This window comes from Meleagris gallopavo, chromosome 6, assembly GCF_000146605.3.
Source record: "Meleagris gallopavo isolate NT-WF06-2002-E0010 breed Aviagen turkey brand Nicholas breeding stock chromosome 6, Turkey_5.1, whole genome shotgun sequence".
Taxonomy (NCBI): domain Eukaryota; kingdom Metazoa; phylum Chordata; class Aves; order Galliformes; family Phasianidae; genus Meleagris; species Meleagris gallopavo.
In genome coordinates, this window is record NC_015016.2 from 8,981,962 (window position 1) to 9,008,159 (window position 26,198).

General features: G+C 37.6%; 1 protein-coding gene across 1 annotated transcript in view; it reads right to left on the bottom strand.

Annotated features, from left to right (window-relative positions):
• The window catches only part of NCAPG2 (non-SMC condensin II complex subunit G2), a 33,530-nt gene extending 10,411 nt beyond the window's left edge, over positions 1-23,119 (bottom strand). The window contains exons 1-18 of the mRNA XM_010712397.2: positions 22,949-23,119; positions 21,756-21,850; positions 19,717-19,908; positions 18,349-18,463; positions 17,399-17,556; positions 16,400-16,534; positions 14,040-14,134; positions 13,156-13,225; positions 11,660-11,746; positions 9,747-9,842; positions 6,969-7,094; positions 5,801-5,980; positions 4,791-4,943; positions 3,051-3,273; positions 2,457-2,566; positions 1,802-1,975; positions 544-614; positions 103-256 (exon numbers count right to left, since the gene is read on the bottom strand). Of these exons, the coding sequence (XP_010710699.1) occupies positions 103-256; positions 544-614; positions 1,802-1,975; positions 2,457-2,566; positions 3,051-3,273; positions 4,791-4,943; positions 5,801-5,980; positions 6,969-7,094; positions 9,747-9,842; positions 11,660-11,746; positions 13,156-13,225; positions 14,040-14,134; positions 16,400-16,534; positions 17,399-17,556; positions 18,349-18,463; positions 19,717-19,908; positions 21,756-21,830 (2,214 nt within the window). The 5' untranslated portion in view covers positions 21,831-21,850; positions 22,949-23,119. The remainder of the gene's footprint in view (positions 1-102; positions 257-543; positions 615-1,801; positions 1,976-2,456; positions 2,567-3,050; positions 3,274-4,790; positions 4,944-5,800; positions 5,981-6,968; positions 7,095-9,746; positions 9,843-11,659; positions 11,747-13,155; positions 13,226-14,039; positions 14,135-16,399; positions 16,535-17,398; positions 17,557-18,348; positions 18,464-19,716; positions 19,909-21,755; positions 21,851-22,948) is intronic.
• Positions 23,120-26,198: the final 3,079 nt, after the last annotated feature.

The window sequence follows — 26,198 nt, forward strand, 5'->3', positions numbered from 1 at the left end:
AATACAGCATAAAAGAAGCTGCTCATTAAAGAAAAAAAAAACAACCAACAACAAAGGAACAATGCAGTTATGTAATCTAACAATTCCTTGACGTCTGCATACCTTTCGTGGGGTTAGCATGTCTGACAGCCAGTCACAGGCCAGTTCCAACACATGACCCACTTGACCCCAGCGACACATACAGTCTATCAGGGTAGAGTATTTGCTTTGGTCAGCTCCACTGTCAATGTTTCTGAGTTTGGAGATCACACCGCAGCTTAGATTAAAAAGAAAAAGGAAGGAAAAAGATGTGTTAACTTTACATTCATTATTGTAGAAATTATTCAAAGACAATCAACCAAAAGAGACACACAGGTGGCTCAAAGATATGTTTACACCACACAGATTTTATTAACTCAGTACATTTATTTAGCAGATTATTTTATCCAAGTTCACCCAAATTATCCAATTTATCAAAATGGGCATTTAAAATGTCAGCTTGGGAAAAAATTAACAAAAACAGTCAACGAGTGTCAGTCGTATTTCTGGATCTAAAAACAGTACCTGAAAGTAGGAATAGCAGCAGGGGGCATAAAGGATGCCAGAATAACCAATGGAGTTATGCAACGGTCATCCTATTAAAAAAAAAAAGTGAACTGTAATGATGTACACATGCAAAATTTAAGAGATAACTTAAAGTATGATTAAATTATAGCAATTAAAGCGTTTGTTTCTTTTCACTAGAAATGGAAGTAGAAAAAAAATCACATGGCTTACAATCAGCAACTAGGAAATGTAACAGAAATGCACCAGAAGTTGTTACAACATCAAAATACGAGGCACAGAAACGTGACCCGTGTGACAAACTGTTTAGAAATCATGTATCTGTTGTCCATGCTTCATGAGTACTATCAAACGAAATGATTATTCATTTAGACATCTGAAGAGCTGAAATCTTTTAAAGATGATTTTTAAAATAATATTTAAAAAAAAGCATGTTGATTTTCAGGAAAGAGGTACATTGTTTCAACCTGTAGTCTCCTAGAAAATTAGCTCCTGATGACAGATTGCTTTAGATGCAAGCTGCTCACTCACTGTAAGAGTATCACTCAAGAGCTAGGCTAGCTAAGGCTGGATGTCTTGCCTGCTCACCAGAACTTCAGAGGAGGGATATTACAAACAAAACAAAACAAAACAAAAAAGTTTGGAATGTCTTTGACAAATCCAAATGTTTTCAGGGTAGAAAGAATATTACATAGAAATGAACAGCTTTTCACTCTCTGATTATCTAAGCTGGTTTGAATGTTGTTAAGTAGACAGAATCAAAAGACTGTTAGAGAGTAGAATCCAATTCTCAGAAGACAATCACAAGAAAGTAACAAAGGAGCCTCAGCTGTTTCAGCAGCTGAAGAGAAACTGGATCACAATAGTAAGTGATGGTGGTGAAAGGGTCTGGAGGAAGGAAGTACAAAAACATGTGCACTCTCATCTACAAAAAGAGTATTTTGCAGTGGCACATTTTCAGTGACTAATTTCCAAAAGATTAAAAAAAAATTCAAGAACAGAATAGTCCTACAAAAAGCAGTAGAAGCAGAACAACTTACTGCATAAGTATCTGTGTTAACAATTGATTCATCAGATTCTGGAACTGGAGGATGGTTTTTCTCACTGATGCAATTTCTAGGAACTTGCTATTGTTTACAGCAACAAAACATACTTAATACCATGAAAATAGATAAGACACACAACAGACAACAACATCAGAGGGAAATACTAGAGCAGTGACAGGAAAAATCTAAGTTTAAATCTAGGCTTTCTTTACCTTAAATACTTTTAAATACTCAGGAAGTACAGAAGCAAATTTTCTGATGGTGTAATCTTTGGCGTCTTCATTGTGATCCAATGCTTTGTGAATACTTCTCCAGAGAATCACTGTAATCTCCAATAAACTCGCCATGCTGGCCACGTCATTTATTGATAACACATCATTCAACACCTGAAATACAAACACAGATGATATCACCCATTATGTTCTACTAAATGAATTTACGTTAAAATAAAGTTTCAAAACACTGAAAATTCTTACATTTGTTTCACAGAGGTGTTGTGCTTATTGTAAAGCATCAGCTCCACGATTCATTCACATTAAGCTATACATAACTTGAGTCATCCCGCTACATTATATTTTTTAAACACTTCATTGCAAAAATCAAACAAACGTAATAAAGAGTAAAATGAGAGAAACATTCATTTTAAGTATGCTCCACATGCCTTCTATCTTATTCTGTGTACTGCATGAAACTTCTAGTATATCAGGCCATGAAAATGCCACAGTAGTGGTTTTCTTTCCCCTTCCAACTCCATAGATGTCCAAACGCTTTCCTTCAGATTTCTCTCACACCATTAACTGCCTATATCTGAAATCTAGCACCACAGACAAACATTACCAGAACTTATCATAAAATGGCATTTCTTACACTTAGGTTCTCCTTTTCACCTTCATCTTCACCATCATCATCAAAACTCTCTTTCACTGCTTTCTGGATGCAGGCATTCAAGCAGCGTCGAATAGTTAGCATCAATTTAGCTACATTTAAATATGATAAGAATAAATCAGACGTTTACTATTTCTTAAGAACGTCATTAATAAATGCTTCTAAGTATAATGTTAGAAAGCCATTCTGAAGAGCAGGCAATAGAAGCAGAAACAGCTAGAAAAAACCATACCAAATTTCCTGGTAAACAAAAATGGAAAAATGGACAAATGTTTTATATATTCAAAAATGAAGAAGAAACAGCAACATTATCATCAGATTCTGTAACTTCATTGTTAAAAACATCTATTCAAAGAAAAAAGAAATCAAAGCAGGATCAGAGGAAGCTTCTGCAGTTGCTACATCTGTCTGGCATAGCTATTATTTTCATGAACTATACCCAGTAACATATCTCTTCCAATGTGCATTCCAACTATTTGTAATAGGCAGCAATCTAACCATTGCGTTCCCTAATGGGCAGCTCATCTTGCTTAGTTTTCATTTTCTACAGAAGGCACAAAACGTTTGCTACTTTACCTATATTGGTGGGAGCAGTATACTCATAAGCATACTGATAGAACTTTCTAGCTGCTGCTGAATTCATCTGGATCAAAGTAACACAGCGCTCACACCACACATCCTCAGGCTGGTTCACGGGTAGGAAGGAGTTGAATAAGAGATTGACAATGCGCCGCGACACGGGCCGCGAATCAACCTCCAGGCGAGCCAGAAGGTGCTCCATGGGACAGATCTTCCAGAACTTGAAAAAGTGAGTAAAGATATTAATGGAATTGAATAAATGGAGCATGTTTACAGTTCTCCACACATCAAGTCTCAACAAATACCAATAGATTTACAGAAAAGCAGGTGCGTTTTACATTTTACAGAAATACCAGCATGTTCCCATACTCCTGTAACAATGCTACTTTACTGTCCTGATGTGCTTCTAACTCACCTGGTATCTATAAGACTACTAACGTTCTGGTTAGAAGAACTCCAGCTCAACATATCTGCAGTGCTAAATGTAACTAGATGATCACTATGGTCCTTTTCAACCCAGGCCATTCTATGATTCTGTGATTCTATGATTATTAAAATTCTTATCCTAAACCTGAAATTGTATACAAGAAGTTGGAAGCCCTCAATTCTGAAGTGGCTTCCTATTTATCTTGCATTCTGAGTGTATATAAAGTTGGAAAGTGCTAGGGATAATCTTGTCTCAATAAAACATTCTTGAATTGCTGTGATCAAAGGTGGAAGGCACGCATTTGGCAAGTAGCTAATTCTCTCATTAGGGACAGATGAGATCCTTCAGCACTGAAGCCTTAAAATCTGACCAACAAATCATTTATTCCAAGTTTAATTCTCTCATGAACAACAGAGTACATGTTCTATGCAAATTCACTATACAAAGTCACAAGATAAGCATGTCATGGTAAGTAGGCTCAGCAAAAGACAAAACAATCACTAAAATAAAATATAAAATTTAAATTAGTAAACCATTAAGAGCAGAGAGTGGAGAAAGAAGTCAAAGGAGCTGTAACGCCTAAGGCTGGCCAGTATCACCCTAAATAAGAATCCACAGCAGAAAATAAAGTTTGTTTAAAATCACTATGAAAAGAAATGAAAATGCTAAAGCACGTGCCCACAGAATGCAAGTAAAAAATCATAAAAATAGGTAAACAAGAGTAAAAAAGCAGTTCAATAAAGATGTTAAGCTTTTTAGAAGGTGACAGTCCGGAGGAGCTGTTTGTCTGACTGTTGTGCCCTGGCATGGCCACCAGAGGGCAAGGAAGACAGAAACATGCTGAGAGAAAGATGCGTTGAGTACTTGGTGATCCCTACAACCAGTGAGCAAAAAAAACCCAAAGCAGTATGTACAGAGAAACTGCTGGACCTACTGCATGCAATAATAATCCCAAAATAGTTGAAAACTAAAAAAAAAAAAAAAAAAAGTGAGTGAGAGCAGAACAAAAGTGTAGTTGGCTTAATTAAAAACAAGCTTTCCATCATATCCACCATGCCTACAAAATCTCTGCCACAGCAACATCCAAACAAAATATTATTCCCTATGGTTACCTCAGCTGTGCCAAACAGCTATGGAAAGACCACAACTTCATCAAAACCAGTCACAATTAAAACATGTGGTTTAAAAATGCATTGGTTTTTTTTTCCTTTAAGGCTGACTGCAGTAGTCTCAAAGTTACATTTGTTTTTAAAATCAATGCCTTGATTTTTATCTCCTGCCTGCTATCTATCAAGTGCCACTCAACCTACCTTTGCTGCCTTCGTAGCTTTTATTTTCAGCAGCATATCTACAAAAGCCACTCGCACTTTCTCTGAATTGTCATGAAGGCTGTGTTTAACCGTTGGCAGGAGCTGCTCCAGTAATGGATGACTTAATTTGTTGTCCAAAGTTATCGGTAGACACTGAGAGAAAAAAACAGAGTAATTAAAAATACTTAAAGAGTAGATTTGCAAAAAAGATGGAGCTAAAACTGTTGAACTGGACCATGACACTTCTAAGGTGAACTTCAGTAGGGGCTGACACTACGTCTGCATGCTTTTCCTTTAACATTCTTTAGTAAAAGTAGCTTCAAATTTCTAGTGCCCGGCATTCAGCGGACTCACTTCAGATGAATAAGTTTCAAATATATGCTGAGGTCACAGTCTTGCCTTCTATCACAATGTAAAGTACCTTTTGTGGTAGCAATACCAGCTCCCCAAACTCTACTAATTTTGGATTAAAAATTAGTCTCTTTTTTTTTTTTTGCCAAGTTACATTTAACTCAGCTCTTCCTGCTTATTCAGTATAGATTTCCATAATGCTATAGTGGAGCAAGGGAGAATTAACATAAAGATAACTTCAAATTAAAAGTGAATCAATTCATTTTAAGTGGAAACACAGCATAAGGAGATTCTCTAGGGATGGATTAAAACCAGTGGTATAGAAATATACCAGAACTCGCCTGCATACTGAGCGTAACTTCTATTAGCTAGAATTACTGAATTATCAGGTCCAAACAATGCAGAAAGTCTATCAGACTAGAAATGCAAAGTGAATGGGATTCAAAAAAGCCTAACAGTCACTACTCTGGAAGACATTTTTTCTTTCCAGCTGTATGAATTTTCTAAAAGGTGTGTGGAATTTGCATGTAGGAACTTCACTGAATAAGTCATTCTGCAGAACAATTACTGTCCTTGACTATAAGTGGCCTGGAAACCAAAGCTTCATGTAAAAATGTAGAAATGACAATCACAATTTTACATTCAGAAGAAAGACTTACTTTAAAAACAGAGCAACGAACATCAGCAGATGTTACATCACACGCCAGCTCTTCAATTAGCTTTTTTAAAAGATCAGCAATAACTGTTGGAGGAATCATCTCCCAGTATTTGGATGTTATCTGACTAACTCCAAGTATCCCTGTGGAGCGGACAACTGGATGAGGATCTTCCAAGAGGCTCTAGAAGAGAAGAACAATGTGAGTAGAATGATTATTGCTGATCCATTGCTGTTTGACAATAACCTGTAGTCCACAAATAGAATTCCATAATCATAATGCAAATGGTTATGCTATGAGAGAACAACAGTACTTGATGCTCTCTCAAGGCATTTTATTATGAAGTGAACAAGAAAATTTAAATCAGGAACAAGGTTAAGACAATACTGTCCGATTACTTTTCTTAATATGACCTCTGAAATAGTTTTGAATTGTTTTTAAGATAACTTACATTAAGTTTTGCACCTGTGACTTAATTAAGAATACTCAGACTTCTATGTACATGAGTTAGCACTGGATACTATTCATATATGTTAATATAAAAACTTGACATTCAGTTACCTGATGCTTGTGTTTATAAAGACAATGCTGATGATTTCCAAAACATTTTAGTAAAGAATATACATCCAATCTCATCTATCTAGACTAATTAATTTTTTTCCAGATTCTTACAATTGTACTTCACTTTAGAACTATTTAGGAATACAGTACTAAACTTGAGGTGAATGCTTACTAATTAAATGTAAAGCTCTCTTCACCATTCCCAAATAAGGATAAGATCATTACCCATCCATGCAGCCCATGGGCGTCCAACCTTCTGGCTTGCCTGGACTGGGCTGCATTGAGTGAAGAGGAATTGTCTTGGGCTGCATATACATAGGGCTCTCCAAAAGTAATGCCTCTTATTTATTTCCATGGAAACTACAACAGATACAATGATCACAGTAACTCTGCTTGATAGAGCCAATTCTCAGCAACAAAACAATATTTTCAGTATAGTAGCCACCATTAGCTGTGAATTTTTGCCAGTGATGAACAGGAGGCTGCATGCCATGTTTGTCAATACCCACACCAGCAGAAGAGACCCACTGGTGCTGTCACTATATTTGGTCATTATACCATCAGCTTATTTTTAGTTAGCTCTCAGCATATTAGTTATATCAAAACTTACAAAAAGTTCTTCAAACTGTTTCTGAATTTCAGCATCCATTTCTTCAGTGTTAAAACTAGGATCACGAATAGGAAAAGCATCAATAAACAAAAATGCTGCATTTGATCGAACTTCTGAGTTTCTTGCCTGTTACAATGAAGGAAAAATTATTATTTCAGTAAGTACAGACTTACAGGCATATCCTATGAAACACTGCTCTCCAAAGACTTTTACTATTTGTAATTAAGTAAATGGGAAAGAAGTTGTTAAATATATGGAAGAAGTTATAGTAACATGATTTTTTTTCACCTTGCATTTCTGCCCCTCTGTAACACCTGAGCTAACAGAACAATAAACTCAAAATACTAATGATCCTAAAGAGTCATAGTCTGAGCCCTTCTTTCTGCAATGCTAAATAAGTTGAAAACAGTTGGGATTTCTCTTGGCTACCTGACACATAAACTTGGGCATGAATCTCCTCTACAGAATACAAGAACCTTGAACTCAAGCAAAGCTTTTATCATTATGTTTATACAGGCAGGCAAATCAGTTGAAAAGCTGAAGCTTATTTCCTCAAGAAAACAGTATTTTGAAACTAAGTACCATGAAGCCTAGAGCGTAACATCCAACATGAACATATTCAATTCTGCATCTATGCATGTAATAGGTTCATGTTCTGAGCTTCTACCAGCTAATCAGAAGCCTGAGATAAACCTCGTAACTCTGACATTTTATCATTCGTAACCATTTTCAGGTGCTACTCAATATATTTTGCTGGCTGTGGAGCTCTAAATGTAAGGAAAAATGAATAAAGTGTATATTTAGGCAATCAATGAAAAATGATTGGCCCCTGAAGGCTCATAAAGGATAGAAAATACAGAGCAGTCAATGAAATGAAGAAAAGATGAGATTCAAGGTTCATCAGAAGAAACCTGAAATATAACCAGCTGAAAATATTTTATCTGTTAAAGATATCAGTCCTTGATATTTGTGCTCACTTCTCTTTGAAGGAAGAGGGAAGGAATCATTTTGTTCAGATTTTGGTTCCAATTAAGAAAATGTATAAAAAACATACTAAGAATCTAATGTGAAACAAATAATATAGGCTTACTTAACAGCAAGATTAAGACACAGTGCAGGGACCTTCTGCTTACATTCATCCAATTTTCTTCTTTTGCCATGAGATGCTCAGATCAAAGGCAGGGAAAAGAAGAAACTGTATAATCTTGTAATATTTAGAATGAAAGAAACTAATGGTAAATAAAAACAGAAAATCACCAAAGAAATGAACTACAATTACTTAATGTGTAATTCATTTTGTCTTTCCCTTCTGACTTGATCCTCATAGGAGATGAGGGATGGGCATCTCATCTTCAGGTAGGAAAAACAAAACAACACTACCACCACCACATTCTTCAATCCAGCATAATTAAGAAAAATTCTACATTTGATACCACGAGAGTAAGTAAAGCCCATCTACACATTCTTTAGAGCTTAGGACTGCTTTACTTTACCCCACTGTCACCAAGAGGATCTTCAGTTATTTGATTCAAAAAAAAAAAAAAAAAAAAAGTTCATGTTTCTTTACCTTCATGTCTGTAATAATTTGAGGAACTGTTAAAACTGTTCTAAGACAGACTGATAGACCTTAAGTTATATAGATCTACTTTTTGGTTATACAATCATGGCACAACTGTTCTGGCTCACTTGCGCACAATACTTTTCATAATTAAGATATGAAATTGCATAACATTATAAAAACTTCATGTAGCACACAGGTTTATAAAACACATGTAAGTAAAAGCCACAAAGGAAGCTTGGGCTATCTAACATCTGCAAAAGTATCAATTTAAGAAGAAAAAGAGCAAAAGAGCCATGTATTCTAAACAACCATTTTAGAGAGAAAATCAAGTAGCTTCAACATGACCAGTTCTAGAATACTTGTATTCTTACAGCTGAAGTAGTTTTCCTTTTTGCATGGAGCAGGGCAAAAGGGTCTTTTTATGAGCTACCTTTCTTTTATACAACCAGGAACAAGATTTGTTCCTCACTATATTAAATTCGGTTTTCATACACTGGTTGAAATAGCAAACTGGTTATCTAAAATGAAACTAAGATTTCAAGCTTGGGAGAGGAATCCAAATCAGTAGAAGTGATTGTAAACTTCCCTTTTATGTTCTGTATCTTAAAGTATTGGTGATTCCAAGACACAGCAATAGTCCCCTCAAAAATGGCAAATACTTCAGCAGTACCATATAAAAAAGAAAATGAACTACATGAAAGTAAGATAGCAGCCTATCCAAAAATAAACTGCCTAATTTTAATTTTCAGTCACATATTTCCTTTCACCTATCACAAATATGCTATTGAATCATCTGGAATGGAGAATCTCTCCTTGTTTTGAATCATTACATGATTCATATAACTGCTGCATTCAGCTTTTTACAATCCTCCCTGTACCTTTCTGAAGTTTACCTTCACAACAGTTGGATTACGTTGCTGAATTAAAGCAAGATGACCTACTTGATACACATGCTCACTTCTCAGCTGAAAGTGTTTAACTCCACATGGAGAAGTTATAAAAGTAAAAAACAATAGAAAAATAATGAACAAGAAATAAACCAAATAGAAGCAATAAAAAAGCATTGTTCTAGTGATGGAACCGTAAGTGATGTGAAAATTATGAATGTAGTTAAGTAAAATTAGATGCTTATATTATTATAAACAGAATACGTGGGGGGGACCCATAACTCACTGGCTGGAGAAAGCCAGCGCTACATTCTGAAAAGGCAAAATTACCTTTAGTGCTCTCCAAAGGATGGGTTTATACAACCGATAGAGCATTTCTTCAACTCCTTGACGAACTTTACTTTGTTTGTGAAAATAACTCAGCATCTGGCAAATCAAACAACAAAAAACATGTTTTGTACACATCTGTGCACGTTCAAGAAAGATGGGGTGTTGGGGACATCAGAAGTATTCATAAAGCAGGTTGTACGTGTTGTTTTTTGTTTTTAAATCTACTGTTCTTTCCATAAAGTAGCCCAAACACTGCTCAACTGAATAACTGTTTTTTAGTTACTCTTCTGTTTGTTACAGGAACTCCTGCAATCTGTATCGTTTTAAGTTAAATTCTTGTATACTAAAAAAGAAACAGTCATCATTAGCAAATTTATTCCAAGATCCTTCCACACCTTCTCAATTCAAAAGGGATTTATTTACATTACGGTCCTCTTTTAAGATCATAAGCTTCCCTGTTTCTTAATGAAATGAAATTAATGTCTGTCCAAACCCTACTCCATCAAAATTCTAAGCTTGAACCTTGTAAAACCTTTGTATCTGATGGCATACATTCTTAACATAGGTATTGGTATAAATTTGAACTTATGTTCATGGAAAAATATGAAAAGTATGTTAAAAAATGAAAAACTATTTTCAGTACATGAATGTTAAGACAAGCGATTCTGCCTTAAAATGACCATTTAGCTGAAATATGTGGATCCAGGGGATAACCAAATCTGATGGATGGGACCAACACAGTGATACATTAAGCTGTGTATTGCACACTGGATACCTCTGGCTTCTACGTATTTGAGAGAAAGCAAGAGAAGTAAAAAGGCCACATCAGACGTGAGTGTCTTCTCTTAAAAAGCTTCTTGTTCAATTTCAAATGTTCTGCTCAGGAACAAAAGCCATAGATAGGCCACTAGAATCTGTACCCAAATCAAGGATTGTCCCTACATACATACACAAAATCAATACACAGCATCTCCCTCTATAGCACAAAAGATATCTATCAGTGTAAGTTTTATATATACCAAAGACAGACAAACCTCATTTCAGACCCACCTACTACATTTGCTTTAAGGAGTTTATGATTTTTTTTCACTGTAATCAACTATGAAAAGGTCAAGTCCCTGAGTAAAGAAAAGCATAGATAACAGACAGCAAAGGCTATTTCTGGCACTCTTTTCAAGAGCAGGAAAATAAGGGGATTTTTACAGACAAGAGAAATGTGATGCCAAACTATATGAAAATTCCTCGTAAAATTCATTCTAATAATTTGCCTTTCAGAATATCAGAGTGTATTTTATTTTTTAAATAAGTAAACTCAGTCACAAGCAAAGCATCACACAACTGCTCACCCACTCCTCTTTGGTGGAACGACAGAAAAATCTGGGAGAGTAAAAGCAAGAAAACTTGTGGGTCTAGATAAGAACAGTTTTATAACTGACGAAAAGAGGAATAAAAAAACCAGCTATTCAGAGGTAATCACCCACCACTTCCCACAAGCAGACCAATGCTCAGCCAGCCTCTGAGCAATGGTTACCTCCTCAAAAATCGCTCTTCCCACAGTTTTTGTTACTGAGGGTGGCATTACAGTGGAAGCAATATCCCTCTGATCAATTTGGGTCAGCTGTGTCCATTCCCAATTTGTTGCTCATCCCAGTCTACTTGCTATGAAGGCAGAGTAGGGGCAAAGATAGCCTTAACATCATGCGAATCTGCTCAGCAAAATCTGAAACACTGCTCTGTATTTACTGTTTTAGTCTACAAAACCAAAACCCAACACAACATGGGCTGCTATGAAAAAAACTAATTCTATCCCAGCCAGACTCAGCACAGCATTTTAGCAGGAAATGGAAAATTCCCACTTTATACTAAACCAGTTCAGTTTGATACCACCGGTTCACATCATGACACAAACTTACCTCTCTAACTTTAGAATAAACAGAAGAACTTCTGGGAAGATGAATTCCATGGTGCATGAAATCCTGAATACAACTGTGTTCAAGTATCTACAGTAAAAACACACATGCATACTACTGTTAACACACAAGAAAAAATAAGTACAGATGGCCATCCAGCAACATTTTAATCTAAAATAAAAACTGAAATAATAAATATTCTTTCATACTCAGCTTCTGCTTAGCTAAATGTTTTCCATGCTATGCTTCTATCAACGTAAACTGATTTTCAAGATATCAGCATACTGATATGAGACCTTGACTTCTGAGAGTCAAGTTTTGAATTCCAAAGTATCTCCACGTGAATCTACAGGTGGTGGAACTGACTGCACCCTCAGCAAGCTTGCAGATGACACCAAGCTGTGTGGTGCAGACGATACCATAGAAGGAAGAGATGACATCCAGAGGAACTCTTAGAGCTTCAGAGGTGTGCCCACACAAATCTCATGAAGTTCAAGAAGGCAAAGTGCAAGGTTATGCAACCGGGTTGGGGCAATCCTAAATGTCAGTACAGGCTGGGGGGATGAGTGGACTGGGAGCTGCAGAGCAGAGATGGACTTGGGGGTGTTGGTTGATGAAAAACCAAGCATCAGCGAGCAGCACAAGCTTGCAGCTCAGAAAACAAATCATATCCTGGGCTGCATGAAAAGAAGCGTGGCCAGCAGGCTGAGGGAGGCAATTCCTTGCCCTGCTCAGCCCTTGCAAGACTCCACATGCAGCACTGCGTTCAGCTGTGGGGCCATGAGTGTAAGAAAGATACGGAGCTCTTAGTTGGTCTAGAGGAGGGCTGGAGCACCTCTGCTATGAAGACAGGCTGAAGGAGCTAGAGTTACATAGGTTAGAGAAGGCTCTCAAGTCCAACTCCTAAATCCACACAAGATTACCTACAAATTAAACCACATGTCTAAGAGTGTTGTCCAAGCACTTCTTCAACTTCAACACCTTGGAGTTGTGACCACTGCCTTGGGAAGGCTGTTTCAGGCTCTAAAATGAAAACACTGAAGAGAACCGGAGAACTCTATTCACTATAATATTCTGAGCCTCCATCTGAAATTTGGCTGGGACTTTGCTGTGATCTGTAATTATGCTTTTGACCATCCTCCATAGAACTCCACAAAACCTTGGTAAATAAGCTATCAAATACATAGACCTGCACATACTGAATAAATGTTTCAGCAATTTAGGGAATTACTGTACTTACAAAAAACATTGTGTACATGTATAGTTGTGGAAAGAATCATTTCAGCAGCAGAATTAGAAGAGCTTAATAGCAACCAAAGTAGCTAAATGTTAGTAGCTTAGCTTGTAATTACTCCTTGGCACTGTTGGAGAGGTCCTTTCCTTAGGGAAAGGATTCCTTAAAGTTTGCTTAGGAATCCTTCCTAGGATGAATATTCATATAATCTCCCCCCATCTTAAAATTCAGAGCTATCCAAATAAAATTTCAAGCACAGTAATACCTCTAAAGCTTCTCCTGACACCTTCTTCCATGCTCTGAAGTAAATTTCTGAAATGTATTCCATCAAGGATCTGGATTAACACATGGGAAACACTATCAATCAAGCATCCTATGTATCAATCTTACATCCTATGTAATAATATAATATAATATATAATCTCATGAAGGTTTTGTTAAGTACTGTGATCAGTCTTAATTCTATGTACCAATGCTATTTTTAGAGGAAGCAAATATCTTAACACAGAAAATCTCTCTTACCAGTTGGAAATTCAAAAGAGTAACACAGATATTTTATAATTTCTCTCTAACAAATGTCTTAAATTGTTTACAAATATATATACACTCTTGTAACTGGAAGCACTGGAAAGCCTCTGATTTTAATATGAAGAATAATCTATATAACACTTCCCTGAATAGTCAAAGGAAAAACATAAATTGACATTCTTCATCCATCAATCAAGTTCTCAAGCTATGACCCTACAAGTTATTTTATTTACAAATAACAAGTTGTTATTAAAATGTCTCTGTAGAATCTTACCATATTAAATCAGAGGTTGTCCACAAGAAAAATAAGACTTCACAGAAGCAGAAAAAGACTTGCAGTTCTCCAACATGAACTCCGCAAGTAACACAACATGGTTTAAGTGAAAATCATTTGCTTTAGATAGTTCTAAAAAAGCTCTTCATTACATCTCTACTTGTTGCTTTACACATAACTATACATACAATTAAATAAAGTTGTTGAAACAATACTTAGACTCGACAGATTTGATGTTCTCTGGATGCTGAGATATTTTATCAACATAATAGATATTTCAGCTTGAGACAAACAAAGCCTTAGCCAAGCCTCTAATGATCATTAAGAAGTGCAACTGTTATGCTTACCTTGGAAAAAACTGTAATTGGTTCTTAACAGTTCCATGTATCATTTTAATGAAGTTGACATTCCAGCTGAAGAAAAAGCTCAAAATTCTTCTTCCCTGTTGGCAGAGGAAAAAGACAGGTGTATGGAAACTGCAAGGTCATGGCCTGAACCAGTGACTGAGCACCAGGTAAGAAGGGGCGGCTAAGCCATGGGGCTCAGGCACAAGCAATGCATGTGAGTGACCCTGGGCCCACCCTTCCTCACCCTCTCTTAAAGGTTAGCAGCCAAGGGAGCAGCACTGCTATTCAGAGATGGTGCCCTTCTCAAGATGTCAACAGACTTTGGAAAGGGTAAGCCATCTTCTTATATATTGCTTTCTAAACTAAATATTAACAAATATCTTTATAAGCATGCTCCTATCCTACTAGAAGGCACTGTTATCACCTTCCATTGCTCCACAGGAGGAAAAACAAAAGAGTAAACAAAACAGTACAAAAGGGAAGACAGAACCCAGAGGAACACCCAACTTAAGAGCTACTTCAACAGTAAATACAGATTCCTAATTTTTAAACATAATTCAAGTGTTGCAGTTGCTACACCAAAGAGAAAACATGAAACAAATGCCATGTGATTTACATGTTTGCCTATTTTTCCAATGTCCAATCTGTTCTAAAATGACTTTAGGTAATATTCCATAAAGATAAGGAACTGCACAAATCCAGGCTTTCACACCAGGGGTTATCAGAGCTCTGACAAAGATACTTCCATTCTGGCATGATGCTGTGAAGATGGTGAAGGTGCAGATAAAATGACATGACAATTCTCCAGCTTTAGATACGTTTTTGAACAAAGCCACAGAAAACAGCTGGGATGCAGAGGAAGATAAACGATCTGACTAGCACGGACAATTCCCCTCATACTGTCTCATGGTGTGTTATAGTGCAAGAGTCCTGGAGTTATTTTAATTCATGAAAGCAGAAGAAAACCTTTTTTTCCTTTAGCAAGTTAGAAGTGGTCCTGGCAAGTCTAGTGAGCGACTTTTGCAAGAGGAAAGAGTGAAAGGCTGTGGAGAGAGGAAATAAACTCTTCTGGGCTGAGAAAGATCTGCCCTTGGAATTAGAATCTCATACAGTAACTGCATAAGTAGCCTAGGTCTGTGTTGTCATACAGTGAATGTATCCAGCTTCTTGAGACTCTAAAGAGTCTGATGATGCATAGTGGTGAGTCAGCCTGTTGCAAAGTTCCTTTGTACTTTTCTAGCAAAAACAAATTAGAAAAACTCATAAGGAGATGCAGTAAATAAGAACCAGTTGTCAATGGCAGATGCTACTATCTACAAAAAAGAAAAACACTGGATAATAAAATAAAATTGTAAAAAAAGTCACTTATCTTCACCTTTGGTAGTCTGATACCAGAAGTGCACTCACCCATCAAGATCTTTGAAAAACTTAAAGGTCAAGGGAATCACAACCTAAGCTCCTACCTCAACAAGGCAAAGATGAGACCACACTTAGCAGAAAAGACAGATGAAGAAAAGGCACAAGGTAGCTTTCTATCCTGTGAAGTGAGGAAGGCATCCAACAGAAATCTGTATTCAGTTTAGTTCAACAATTCCTTTTTCCTTCAGTTTCAGTAGCTTGACCTTGATCATGAGAACATAGCAAATCCCTTCAGTTTAATCTCCTTCCTGTGACCAATGGATCTCGCTAAAACAATTCTCACTATCAATATCCTCAGCATCCTGCTAACAAGTGAACTTGCTCTCCATCATATTGGTGCAGACATAATGAATACATTGTGATTTGGCAGATGTATATATACACATAAAGTTAGCAAGTAAAGATGAGAAAGCAGACCTTCTAAGGGCTCTCCAGGTGATTGGAAACCCCACTAGAACAAGAACATTTTCATAAATCACAGAGAGAAATTCAGAGGAACACTCCGGTAACACAATCTTAAAATAAACCTGTGAGAAATATTACTGTGTTGAATAGCACAGTCTGGGAAGGCAGAAAAAGTGAACCACAGGGATCTTGTATTGCACCATAAATGTGTAATTCTGTATCAGTCTAGTTTGATCTAAAATCAAGTTAACACAGTTTCTGACCCTTCCCTTCTCTTCATCTTCATATATGATGAACCACTCAAAGCAGCCGCACGATCTTTCTAGGAAACAGATCAGCTACCTCCTAGAATGAACCCAGGACACTGCTGTATGAGCACTCATGCTGAGAAGAGGAAAAAAATGAAAGGAAAGTGAATGGCTTCAGCATCCCTGACAATATGTTAGAATTTATCAGTCAAAAGGCTTAATGTGTAACCATTAAAAATAACCAGAGCTCACTCACAGAAAAGCAGGGCAGGACAAAAGCTTGCTTACCTCTTCTTTTTTGATGTGCTTTACGCTCATAAAACACTGAAGTAACAGGTCTTTGATTTCATTACTGTCCTCTGAATCATAATCAAAACAAAGTAAGGTCTGATGTAGTTTCCACAGACAAACGATGTCTACGCCCTGACAGAAAAAAAGCCCACATGACAGTGATCTTTTAATGTGAAGAATCATTTAATGGATTTTCGACAATGAAATTGAAGCACTTTGTTACAAATGGAAGGTTTCCAGATTGCAAAATTGTGAACGTTAATCAATTTTCACTCCTCTCATTGGGAAAAGATTGCAAAAATATTTTTAACTGTGGAGATACAGACTTCCAACAACTGAAGAACTGTACAGAAAGCTTGCATTTTACACAAGACAGACTAAAATGGTATTATTCCACTTCTCTGCTTCTCAAAATTTAAACAATGAAAGCAGTTAACAGGGAAAAACAGAAGGATAGAACACACAAGGGAAACAATTATAGGGCTAATGAAAAGACTGTCACATTGCTCTAAGTAGCTTTCACTTGTAAACAAACAAAAAAAAATTCAGTTGACAATAGATAATTAAGCAAAAGAAATTATTTCTAGATACAGAGTAACAGAAAATGAAGTTTCCCATTTAAGAATCCTCTATGAGTTGCTGAGAGTAGCTCTTAAAGCCTGAATTAACTAATAGAGCTAACAGCAACTTAAACCTTTGCCAGTGGGCTTTACAAACGAGCAGAGGAGAAAATAAGGAATGTAAAACAAACTGTTCTCTGGTGAAACTACTGCCAAAAGTCTTTAAAGTTCATTCCAGAGAAGGCAGCATTTTGATACGCTCTTTATAGCAGCAACACCAAAAACACAATTTGTAACCAAGACGTATAGTAGGGCTCATTAATGGTGAAGCACTAAGACAGAGAAAAAAAATTAACACAAGAAAGTATACTTGGGAGAGAGTTTCCTCCTTACAATATTCACTAGTAATTTAAAATTCAATATAGCTTCAGCATACCGTAGCAGCTTTACTCAGACTTTTTCTCAGCAGTAAAATAAATACTGTTTTCCCGAGCTGCTCCTTTCCTTCCAGTCCTTTCTCCCACCACATTTCACATACACGCTGGATGGCACTCCGTAGAATATTTTCAGATTCAGGTAATGCAGGAACAATACCTACAACAGGAATAAAGTAAGCATTTATTGCCATGTTGTTATTCATGTAAAACACCGGTCACTTACAACACTAAATGTATCTCACAATATCTGTCAGCTCTTGCCATATTTATATGTCTTAATAACTTATTTTCACTGTGGATGTTTAGGCAGCTTTACTAATTCTAAGATTTTGGCCAAGTTTTTCTATCAGTAGCAATAGAATCTCCAGTTTTTACTTCTGTGGCTTATAGTATTTTTTATGGCAAGTCATCTGTCCTTGGGTGAACAGGTGTGGGGAAAGAATATTACTGAAGTTCCATACTTTAGACCGTGTAACTGATGTTCAAGTGAGTACTCCCTTAACTTTCTCTCTAAAAGAACTTACATCAGTACCAACTTTTGTCCTTGTGTTTTTTTTTTCTCCATAGATCCCTCAGGTCAAACATTAAACTTAGTATTGCCATCTGCTAAAAACCAGTGTAATGTGTTTCAAATGTTTGAAAGGGTAGATAACTGCAGGACAAGGGGAAATGGTTTTAAGATGAGGGAGGGAAGATTTAGGCTGGATGTCAGGGGGGAAGTTCTTCACTATGAGAGTGGTGAAGTGCTGGAACAGGCTGCCCAGAGAGGCTGTGGATGCCCCATCTCTGGAGGTGTTCAACACCAGGTTGGATGGGGCCCTGGGCAGCCTGGTCTAGTATTAAATGTGGAGGCCCTGCATGTGGCAGGGGGATTGGAGCTTCATGATCCTTGAGGTCCCTTCCAACCCTGGCCATTCTGTGATGTAAGGTAAAACAGACAAGTACGCACCATTTAATATAAAGGCACATTCTAGAAGAGCTTTGTAGTTCACAGTTTCATCCACTACGGGTATGGAAGCAGTAACTACAGCTGTCACTCCTTGGATCACAGCTACAGTTTGTTTCTGAAAGAAAGCAATGTTAAGGAAATAATTCTGCAATTTATTTTACTCTCAGAAGACAATCATGACGAGGTTAGTTAGCCCAGGGAGAAGGCTCCAGGAAGACTTCATTGCAGCCTTCCAGTACTTTAAGCGAGCTTATATTGAGGAGACTGACTTTTTACATGGGCAAATAGTGATGGACAAGGAGGAACAGTTTTAAACAAGATGGGAGACTTAGTTTAGATGTTAGAACTAATTTTATTGCTCAGAGGGTAGTAAGGCATTGGAACAGGTGGATGCCCCATCCCTCAGGGCACTCAGGGTCAGGTTGGAGGAGGCCCTGGGCAGTCTGAGCTGGCGGGTGGCAGCCAGCCAATGACAGGAGGTTGGAACTACGTGATCTCAGAGGTTGCTTCCAACACGAGCCGTGCAGAGAGCAAAGGCAAACGGCTATTAGGCAGCTATTTTGAACAGAATATACCAGAACCCCAAATCAATCAAGCTGCACGAGGAAAATGCAGTTTTTAAAGTACATCCTTTTCAAAAAGTTTTTTTCCAAAAAGCCTTCAGCTCCAGCTGGAAGATAACTTGCTGACTGTATGTATGTATCCAATCCTCCATAAAAAAAATTCATCTGAACAAAAGCAATCAGACAGACACACATTCTGGTGCTAGAAAGATCCTGTTTAGCAAGATATTCTGGAAAAGAAATAGTCTGCTCACTGATTAGATTTGATGACTTTAGAAGCAGGTTCATGAGTTTACTGGCATCTGCACGTATGACAGACTTCCTACAAGCCTCCAGGTCTCTCTAATGATTTGTACACTGGACTATTTTCCCCCAAAAAATTAAATAAACCTTTCCTCCACTATTCTGGAGAGTTCATGGACTGCAGCACAGAAGCAGAATATGAGGGTCTGAGTTAGGAAAATACTGTGTAAGCTAAACATGAATTTGAGGAGGGGCTGAAATCTAGATTTTCAAATCTTCATTCAGTAAACTGATACATTAAAAGAGGTAGTCAATTTCTCACAGTATATGTCAGGTACTGAAGATACATCTGAGATCAGTATTTACCGAAATAAGACATAAAAAAAACCTCACAAGTTGTGACAAAACTAAGTCCCATCTTTCAGAATTAAGTTATCAGTGGATCTAATCTTGCATACTTAGAGTTGTCATGAAAATATTCCATTTTATTTCCAGGTGAATATTAACTATTATTTATTTTACTTTACTTTTTTTTCATTTTTATTTATTTATTTATTTTTACCATTTCTGGAGCACTCTCAACTTCCATGCCATCATTATTATCAGCATCTTCTACCCTTTGCCATGTTTCCACAGGTTTCTCCATCAAGGTCTCTTTCAATAGGTGTCTCAGTCTCTCCCATAGTACTTCTTTTTGTTTTCTTGACAATTCTTGAAGTAATTCATTCAGGTTGAAAGGATCAAATGTATCTTTCTGCAATCAGAAAATAACACACAACTCCACATCAGTGTTGAGACTTCCCCCCCCCCAAATTAATACTTTTCTTGACATAAATGATTACTTTCCATGCCTTTACAGTTACAGATAAAATACTTTCTACAAGTTTTATTTCTTTAAAAATAGCATGAGAAATTCCTCCTGACACCCTTTACTGTTAAACAAGGGTGGTTTTTAAAATACTTTAGATCTCAATAACAACATTACTAAGCATAAATGATGTCCCTACAACATCAAACTGTTTCTTGTGTTCCAGATGCTACTTTCCTAATGGAGACAATTCCACATCTTCATCTAAGAAGCATGGAATTAAATTCTCTGATCATAGCTTTACTGCGTTAAATACAAACTGATGATGGCAGATGATGGCATTGGTCGCCTCATCACTCTTCTTTAGCCTTGTGTACCCAGTCTGGGGGGGGAAGGGCATTTCTGCTGAGCTACAGGACTCTTCAGACAGAGCCTCCTTTATCATATGTATAACTTCTAGCAACATCTTCAAATGCATTTTCAGTTGTAATCTTGTGTATAAACAATCATTCCTAAACTGTCACGTTTAATTGAAACTACAGTTCTGAGAGGAAAGGTAGTGCAATCTACTGGTGTTGCGATAGTTGAATCATTTAAATACTTAAAGACTTGGAAAAAAAAGTTGAAGGGTAAAATACTGAAAGAAGACACAGTAAGTATTAAGAGATTCCCTAAGGCTAGGAAAAGAAAGATCCTGTTACATATTTATGGCAGTATTTCTATTCTATTCTACAGCTGGAAACAAATACAATAAAGCAAAGGCTGCACAGGGAGTTCTGCAGCTCTCTACTTCAAACAAACCCAGAAGACAGGATATTAAGATTGTAGTGTTTTGAACAAAAGAACAGACTCGTAATAAGACTAGAGCTTTCTAATCTTTCTCTGGGATGATATGATAGAATTATTCCAAAACCTATGAGGGAGAAGGATGCCACTGAATGATAGTCATATCTGTGATTCATATTCTTCTCTCTAAGAAGTGTTTTCTTGAATTAGAACAGGATTTAGTGGAAAAATTTAACAGTGCCTGATAACGACAATGATAAATAACACAATAATATAGAAATGTTATCTTTTAAAAACAAAGAAAAGTGAAAAGCCCAGGGCAAATCACAGAGAGAGCAGCAAAACCCCAGAGTTTTAGAACTGAATGAAACAAAGCAAGGAGAGAATGGAAAAAGAAAATTAAAGCAGGAGAAGGGGAAGAATAGGAGGAACAGTACATCTTGATGGAAGTTTAGAGGCAAAGACCACAATGTAAATAATTATGCAGTATCATATTTGAGTGAGATTTCACTTGATCTTTTTCTCCTGCTCTTCACCACACTGTATTTACAGACTGCACTCTATCACATCTCCATAACACTCAAGTGACAGAATTATCAAGTACGATTACTCAAGGACAGAAGAAGCAACCAAATCTATCAAATGAACAAACAAATGCTGCTGAAGCATACTTCTGCTCATGTTCACTACACAGCAATGTGCTAACACAGTTTAAAAATAAAATAAAATAATCAACATCAGCAGCAAATGAGTATTTCTTTTCTTTGCTATTGCTACAGTATTTAATCATTATTTTAAAAAGGAAAAATGTGTATGCAACAATCAAATGTTAGAAAAATCAGCCTGTCTGTAGCATCGAGTCATTTCAGATCCCATACCTTTATCAGCTACGATTAACTTACAGGTGCCAGATAAACAACTTAAGCAACTTCTATGCCATGTATCCCATGCACCAATAGTGGGCTTTAGACTTTATTATTCATACACACATATCATGGACTACTTACAGATATTTGAGTAAAACGCAAGAAGTCCTCAACTGACTGTTTAGACACAGCTTGTAAAAATGCTTCACGTTTCATTGTGGTCTTGTTCCTCCTTGCTACATAAACAAAAAATAAACAATAAAAGCATGTTTTACATGCATATAAATCATAGAATGGCTTGGGTTGGAAGGGACCCCAAGGATCATCAAGCTCCAAACCCCCTGATGCAGGCAGGGCCACCAACCTCCATATCTAATACTAGACCAGGCTGCCCAAGGCCCCATCCAACCTGGTGCTGAACACCTCCAGGGATGGGGCATGCTAGAGGTCAGAATGTTAGAAAAAAGCACTGTGTCTCAAAGCGTTACCATTTCATGGTTGAAGTGAATAACTGTGAACATTCTTTATCCACGCAGTTATAATACAATCACAAAATACTTAAGGTTGGAAAGACCACTAAGATCATCCAGTCCAACCATCAATCCACCCTCACCATACCACTGACCACATCCCTCAGTGCCACATGTCCACAGTTCTGTAAAAACCTGCAGGGATGGCGATTGCACCTGGGCAGCCTGTGCCACTGCCCAACAGCTCTTTTAGAGAAGTTTTTCCAAACATCCAACATGACCCACCCCTGGTACAACTTATGGCCATTACCTCTCAACCTATCGCTGTTACCTGGGAGCAGATGCTGACCCCAGCTCAGCACAACCTCCTTTCAGGCAGCTGTAGAGAGCAGTAAGGTTCCCCTCAGCCTCCTCCACATAAAAGATGCCCTCCCCAGTGCATCAGTTACCCAACTCAACACATAGACTCACAGCTGCACTAGGCCACACTGCTCAAATGTGGTTTGTTTGTTTTTTTTTTTCAATTAAACAAGGCTTGAAAGCTTAGAAGAACACTGCAGCTGACAAGTTCACCTTAAACAGGAAAAGCATTACCAGCACAAGCACCCTATTGATCCAGCCACCATTCCAGACAGAAGCATTTCCTCACACAAAAAGCAGCAAAACATTGATCCCTTTTCCTCCTGTCAAGCGAGGATGAGGGGGAATCAAGCCACATTTTGGCGCTAAGTGCTTCATTACTGCACGTCACCCATCTGCCATTCCCCCTTCCTCTGGGCGGGACTCCGCGTCCCTCAGCCTCCGCTCCACAGGAGCCGCAGCTCCTGGCCGTGCCCGACGCGAGGAGGCACACAGGCTGCTTACCTAACGCTTCCACAGAAGGAAATCTTCATAGACCCAGGGGTCGCGTTCCCAAACACGCCCGCCTACCCACACAGAAGCCCTCCCTCTCCCTGAGGCCGCGCCGATTCCGACCGCAGTCCCGCGCCGCGCGCTCCGCCGCCGTGTTCGAATCGTCCCGCGGCGGCCGTTGGGCGCGAGCGGCGCCGAGCTCTCGTCTCGCGAGATCTTGGAGCCTACCCTGTCGCGCGTCACTGCGCTTAACGGAGCTGTACGTAGAGGCGGCCGTGCGGTCGGGAGCGCGCTGCTCCCCCAGCAAAGGTGCCGTAGATAAGTAATAAAAAGCTAGATAGGTAAATAAAAGGCGTTTTCATCTTTTTGCGTGTGTCTAGATGGAGCTTGCGTGGCTGTGGCCACCACGCCCACTGACCACGTCTGTCAGTGTCACATCTCCACCGCTCTGGAGCACCTGCAGGGATGGTGACTGCACCGCCTCCCTGGGCAGGCCGTGCCACTGCCCAATGCTCTTCTAGAGAAGTTTTTCCAAAATCCAACCTGACCTTCCCCTTGCACAACTTAAGGCCATTACCTCTCACCCTGTCACTGTTAAACCGAGAGAAGACACTGTTTCAGTGTGCAAATAAACAAAAAAACTGACAGTTTCCACATAAATTCTTACATCTGGCAGGATTTTTCTGGATTGTGATTTTTTAAAAACATGATCTGATCCAGATTCCATCCAATGTTATGTGCAAAAAATCACTTTTAAAATGTAGCTTTTACATCTGCAAACACCTATAATATCCCTGCCTCTCACAGCTTGAGTTCATGCTTACAGATTGTAACATTTCATGTCATGCAGACAATTTACTGACATCCCATTACATTTTCAAGCTTTTGAGCAAACTATTTATATGTCTTTATTTTGTTTTATTTTGTTTTTTGTTTTAAAACTAAAAAATAAAGAAGTATTATATGCTTATCCCATATAATTAATGCTATTTCGTATAGGTTTAAGATGTAACAGATGACTAATATTCCTGAAAACAAAGATAAAATATGGTTTTATTTCCTGAATCAACAGCCAAGTACATGTACAACTTTTGAAGTAACTTGGATTTAAAACAAGTATTTGTCAGATAGAGATTAAACACCCATTGGGGAATAGGTGACATTAATTACAATATGGATACAATCAGGGAATCAGATTTACCCAAGGAAGGGACAGTATGACAGAAGGTGTTAGCAGCCAAAAAACTCATCTTCTTGACCAACAAAAATAATGAGTTATCTGCACATAGACTGTTCAGTGCCACTCTTCAGCTCTGCCTGAACCCAAAGAAGCACATATCTCCTCTCACAGCATTTTGCACAAAGGCAAAGACTCATCATCTTTGAAGTGTGGAAAAGTCCGCCCAGCAAATGCTAACATCAACCACCCTGCATCCAGAGAAGGGTCCCATGAGAGGCAGATTTCTGACCAGGCCTAATCCCCACCAGCAGGGGACAGCCAGCAGGTGTTGGCTTCCAGAATAAGAATACCAAAAGAAGGGAAAATGTTGCTGCTCTGCAGAAAAGGATCAGACATTAGGCTTGTTGCAGATTCTATGGTCCTGACTTCGTTTCTTAAGTTCTTCTTGCATTTATTCAGCTAAGTGTAAGAGGCCTGTGAAGCAATTTGCTTAAAATAAGTTGTATGAGCAATTATCATACTTGTTGAGGAGCAAAAGTAAATAAAAAAGTATGAAAACTGACATTTATGCGTTGTGCTAATATCTAATTTTTTGCATATATTAAGAATCTTTGACATTTTAGATACAAACTGATGGATTTGTTTATCACATCTCTTGTGTGGACTGAATATTTCATTAATACCTTGATTAGGCTTTAATTAGGTGCTGCATTAGTCACCTGGTTACAGTTTATTTAGTCGGGCACCTATCCATTTAGCAAATGAATGACAACATATTCTAGCTTACAATTTGTGTTGCATAGCAACCACAAATGATTTTTTCATGGTCTTGAAACTAAAAGTTGATACAGATAACAACAGGCTGGGTAACAATGATTCATTTTGAAGAGCCACATCTAAAAGCACAGATGCAGAATAGGGTTGTGTTGGGTTTTTCAAAGATTGTGCTTGAGCTGCGAGCTGGTAATGAAGCTGCAGCCCTATTTTCAGTTTCTCTAATGTTCTTCCTTTCATGAGTACCAAATTACATGCCTCTTTTTGACATGTCTGTTCATCTGCTCAAAATATCTATACCCTTTGATAATAATCTTATATTTATTATCATTTTCCTGTCAAGTCAAGTTAAGGCAAAAATGAAAAATAGGCCTTCTACACATGGTTGCTGAGCAACAGCAAATAAAGATTTGCTTTTGTGCTACCGCTTCATAAACTGGTCTTTATTCTTGTTGGTAACCTGTGTAAGAGATCTCAATTACCGATGCCTCTCAGGAGAATATCACCATTTGGACTTCACAAATATTCTGTTTTAACCTGTATGTGACAACATTATAAATGCTTGTGAAGAAGCAAACAAGTAATTCCCTGAGTGTCAGATGCTTTCTTGACGTTTATATTATTCTTTTTCTTTTTTTAACTTACAGTGTTATTTTCTAGATAGTAACTACGATGATATTATTGTACAAATTATCTGCTCACCTATTAGAATTGTTACTATTTTTCATTGAACATGTAATACAATATAGATGATACAGAATCTGTGAATCTGCTCATCCATGAGGTGTGCTGTTAATCATTTACATGCTTTCATTGCCCTTATCTTTTTGTCTTCCCATACTTTGATAAATAATCAGAACAGCATGGAAGAGAGCTGTAGTTTCTGAAATGCTGTAGAATGCCCTCAGAAAGAAACTATTTTTTACAATATTTGCATGGTTAAATCCATTCTACTGTAAATATAAGAAGTATTACCTTTCATGATAACTACACCATCTTATGGCATAAATTCACAAACATCTTTCAGATTATTATATATCAATGAGTACATTTGCACTTATTTCTCATTTATTTCAGATGTAAAACATTCCATTTCCATCTGCTGTTGCCTAGATTACAATCACCCTCCTAACTGTAACATCCTGAGTTGTTAGAGACCAGCAGCTCTGGTAAATGCTCCTCTCCCTTCAGATACTTTAGTCTAGATGGATAAAGAGAAGAATTGTTTCTGTAGTACAAAAATACTGTTATTACTGATTTTGTTAAAGCCTTTTTTAGGTTGCAGTGTAGACAGAGAGGCATCATCAA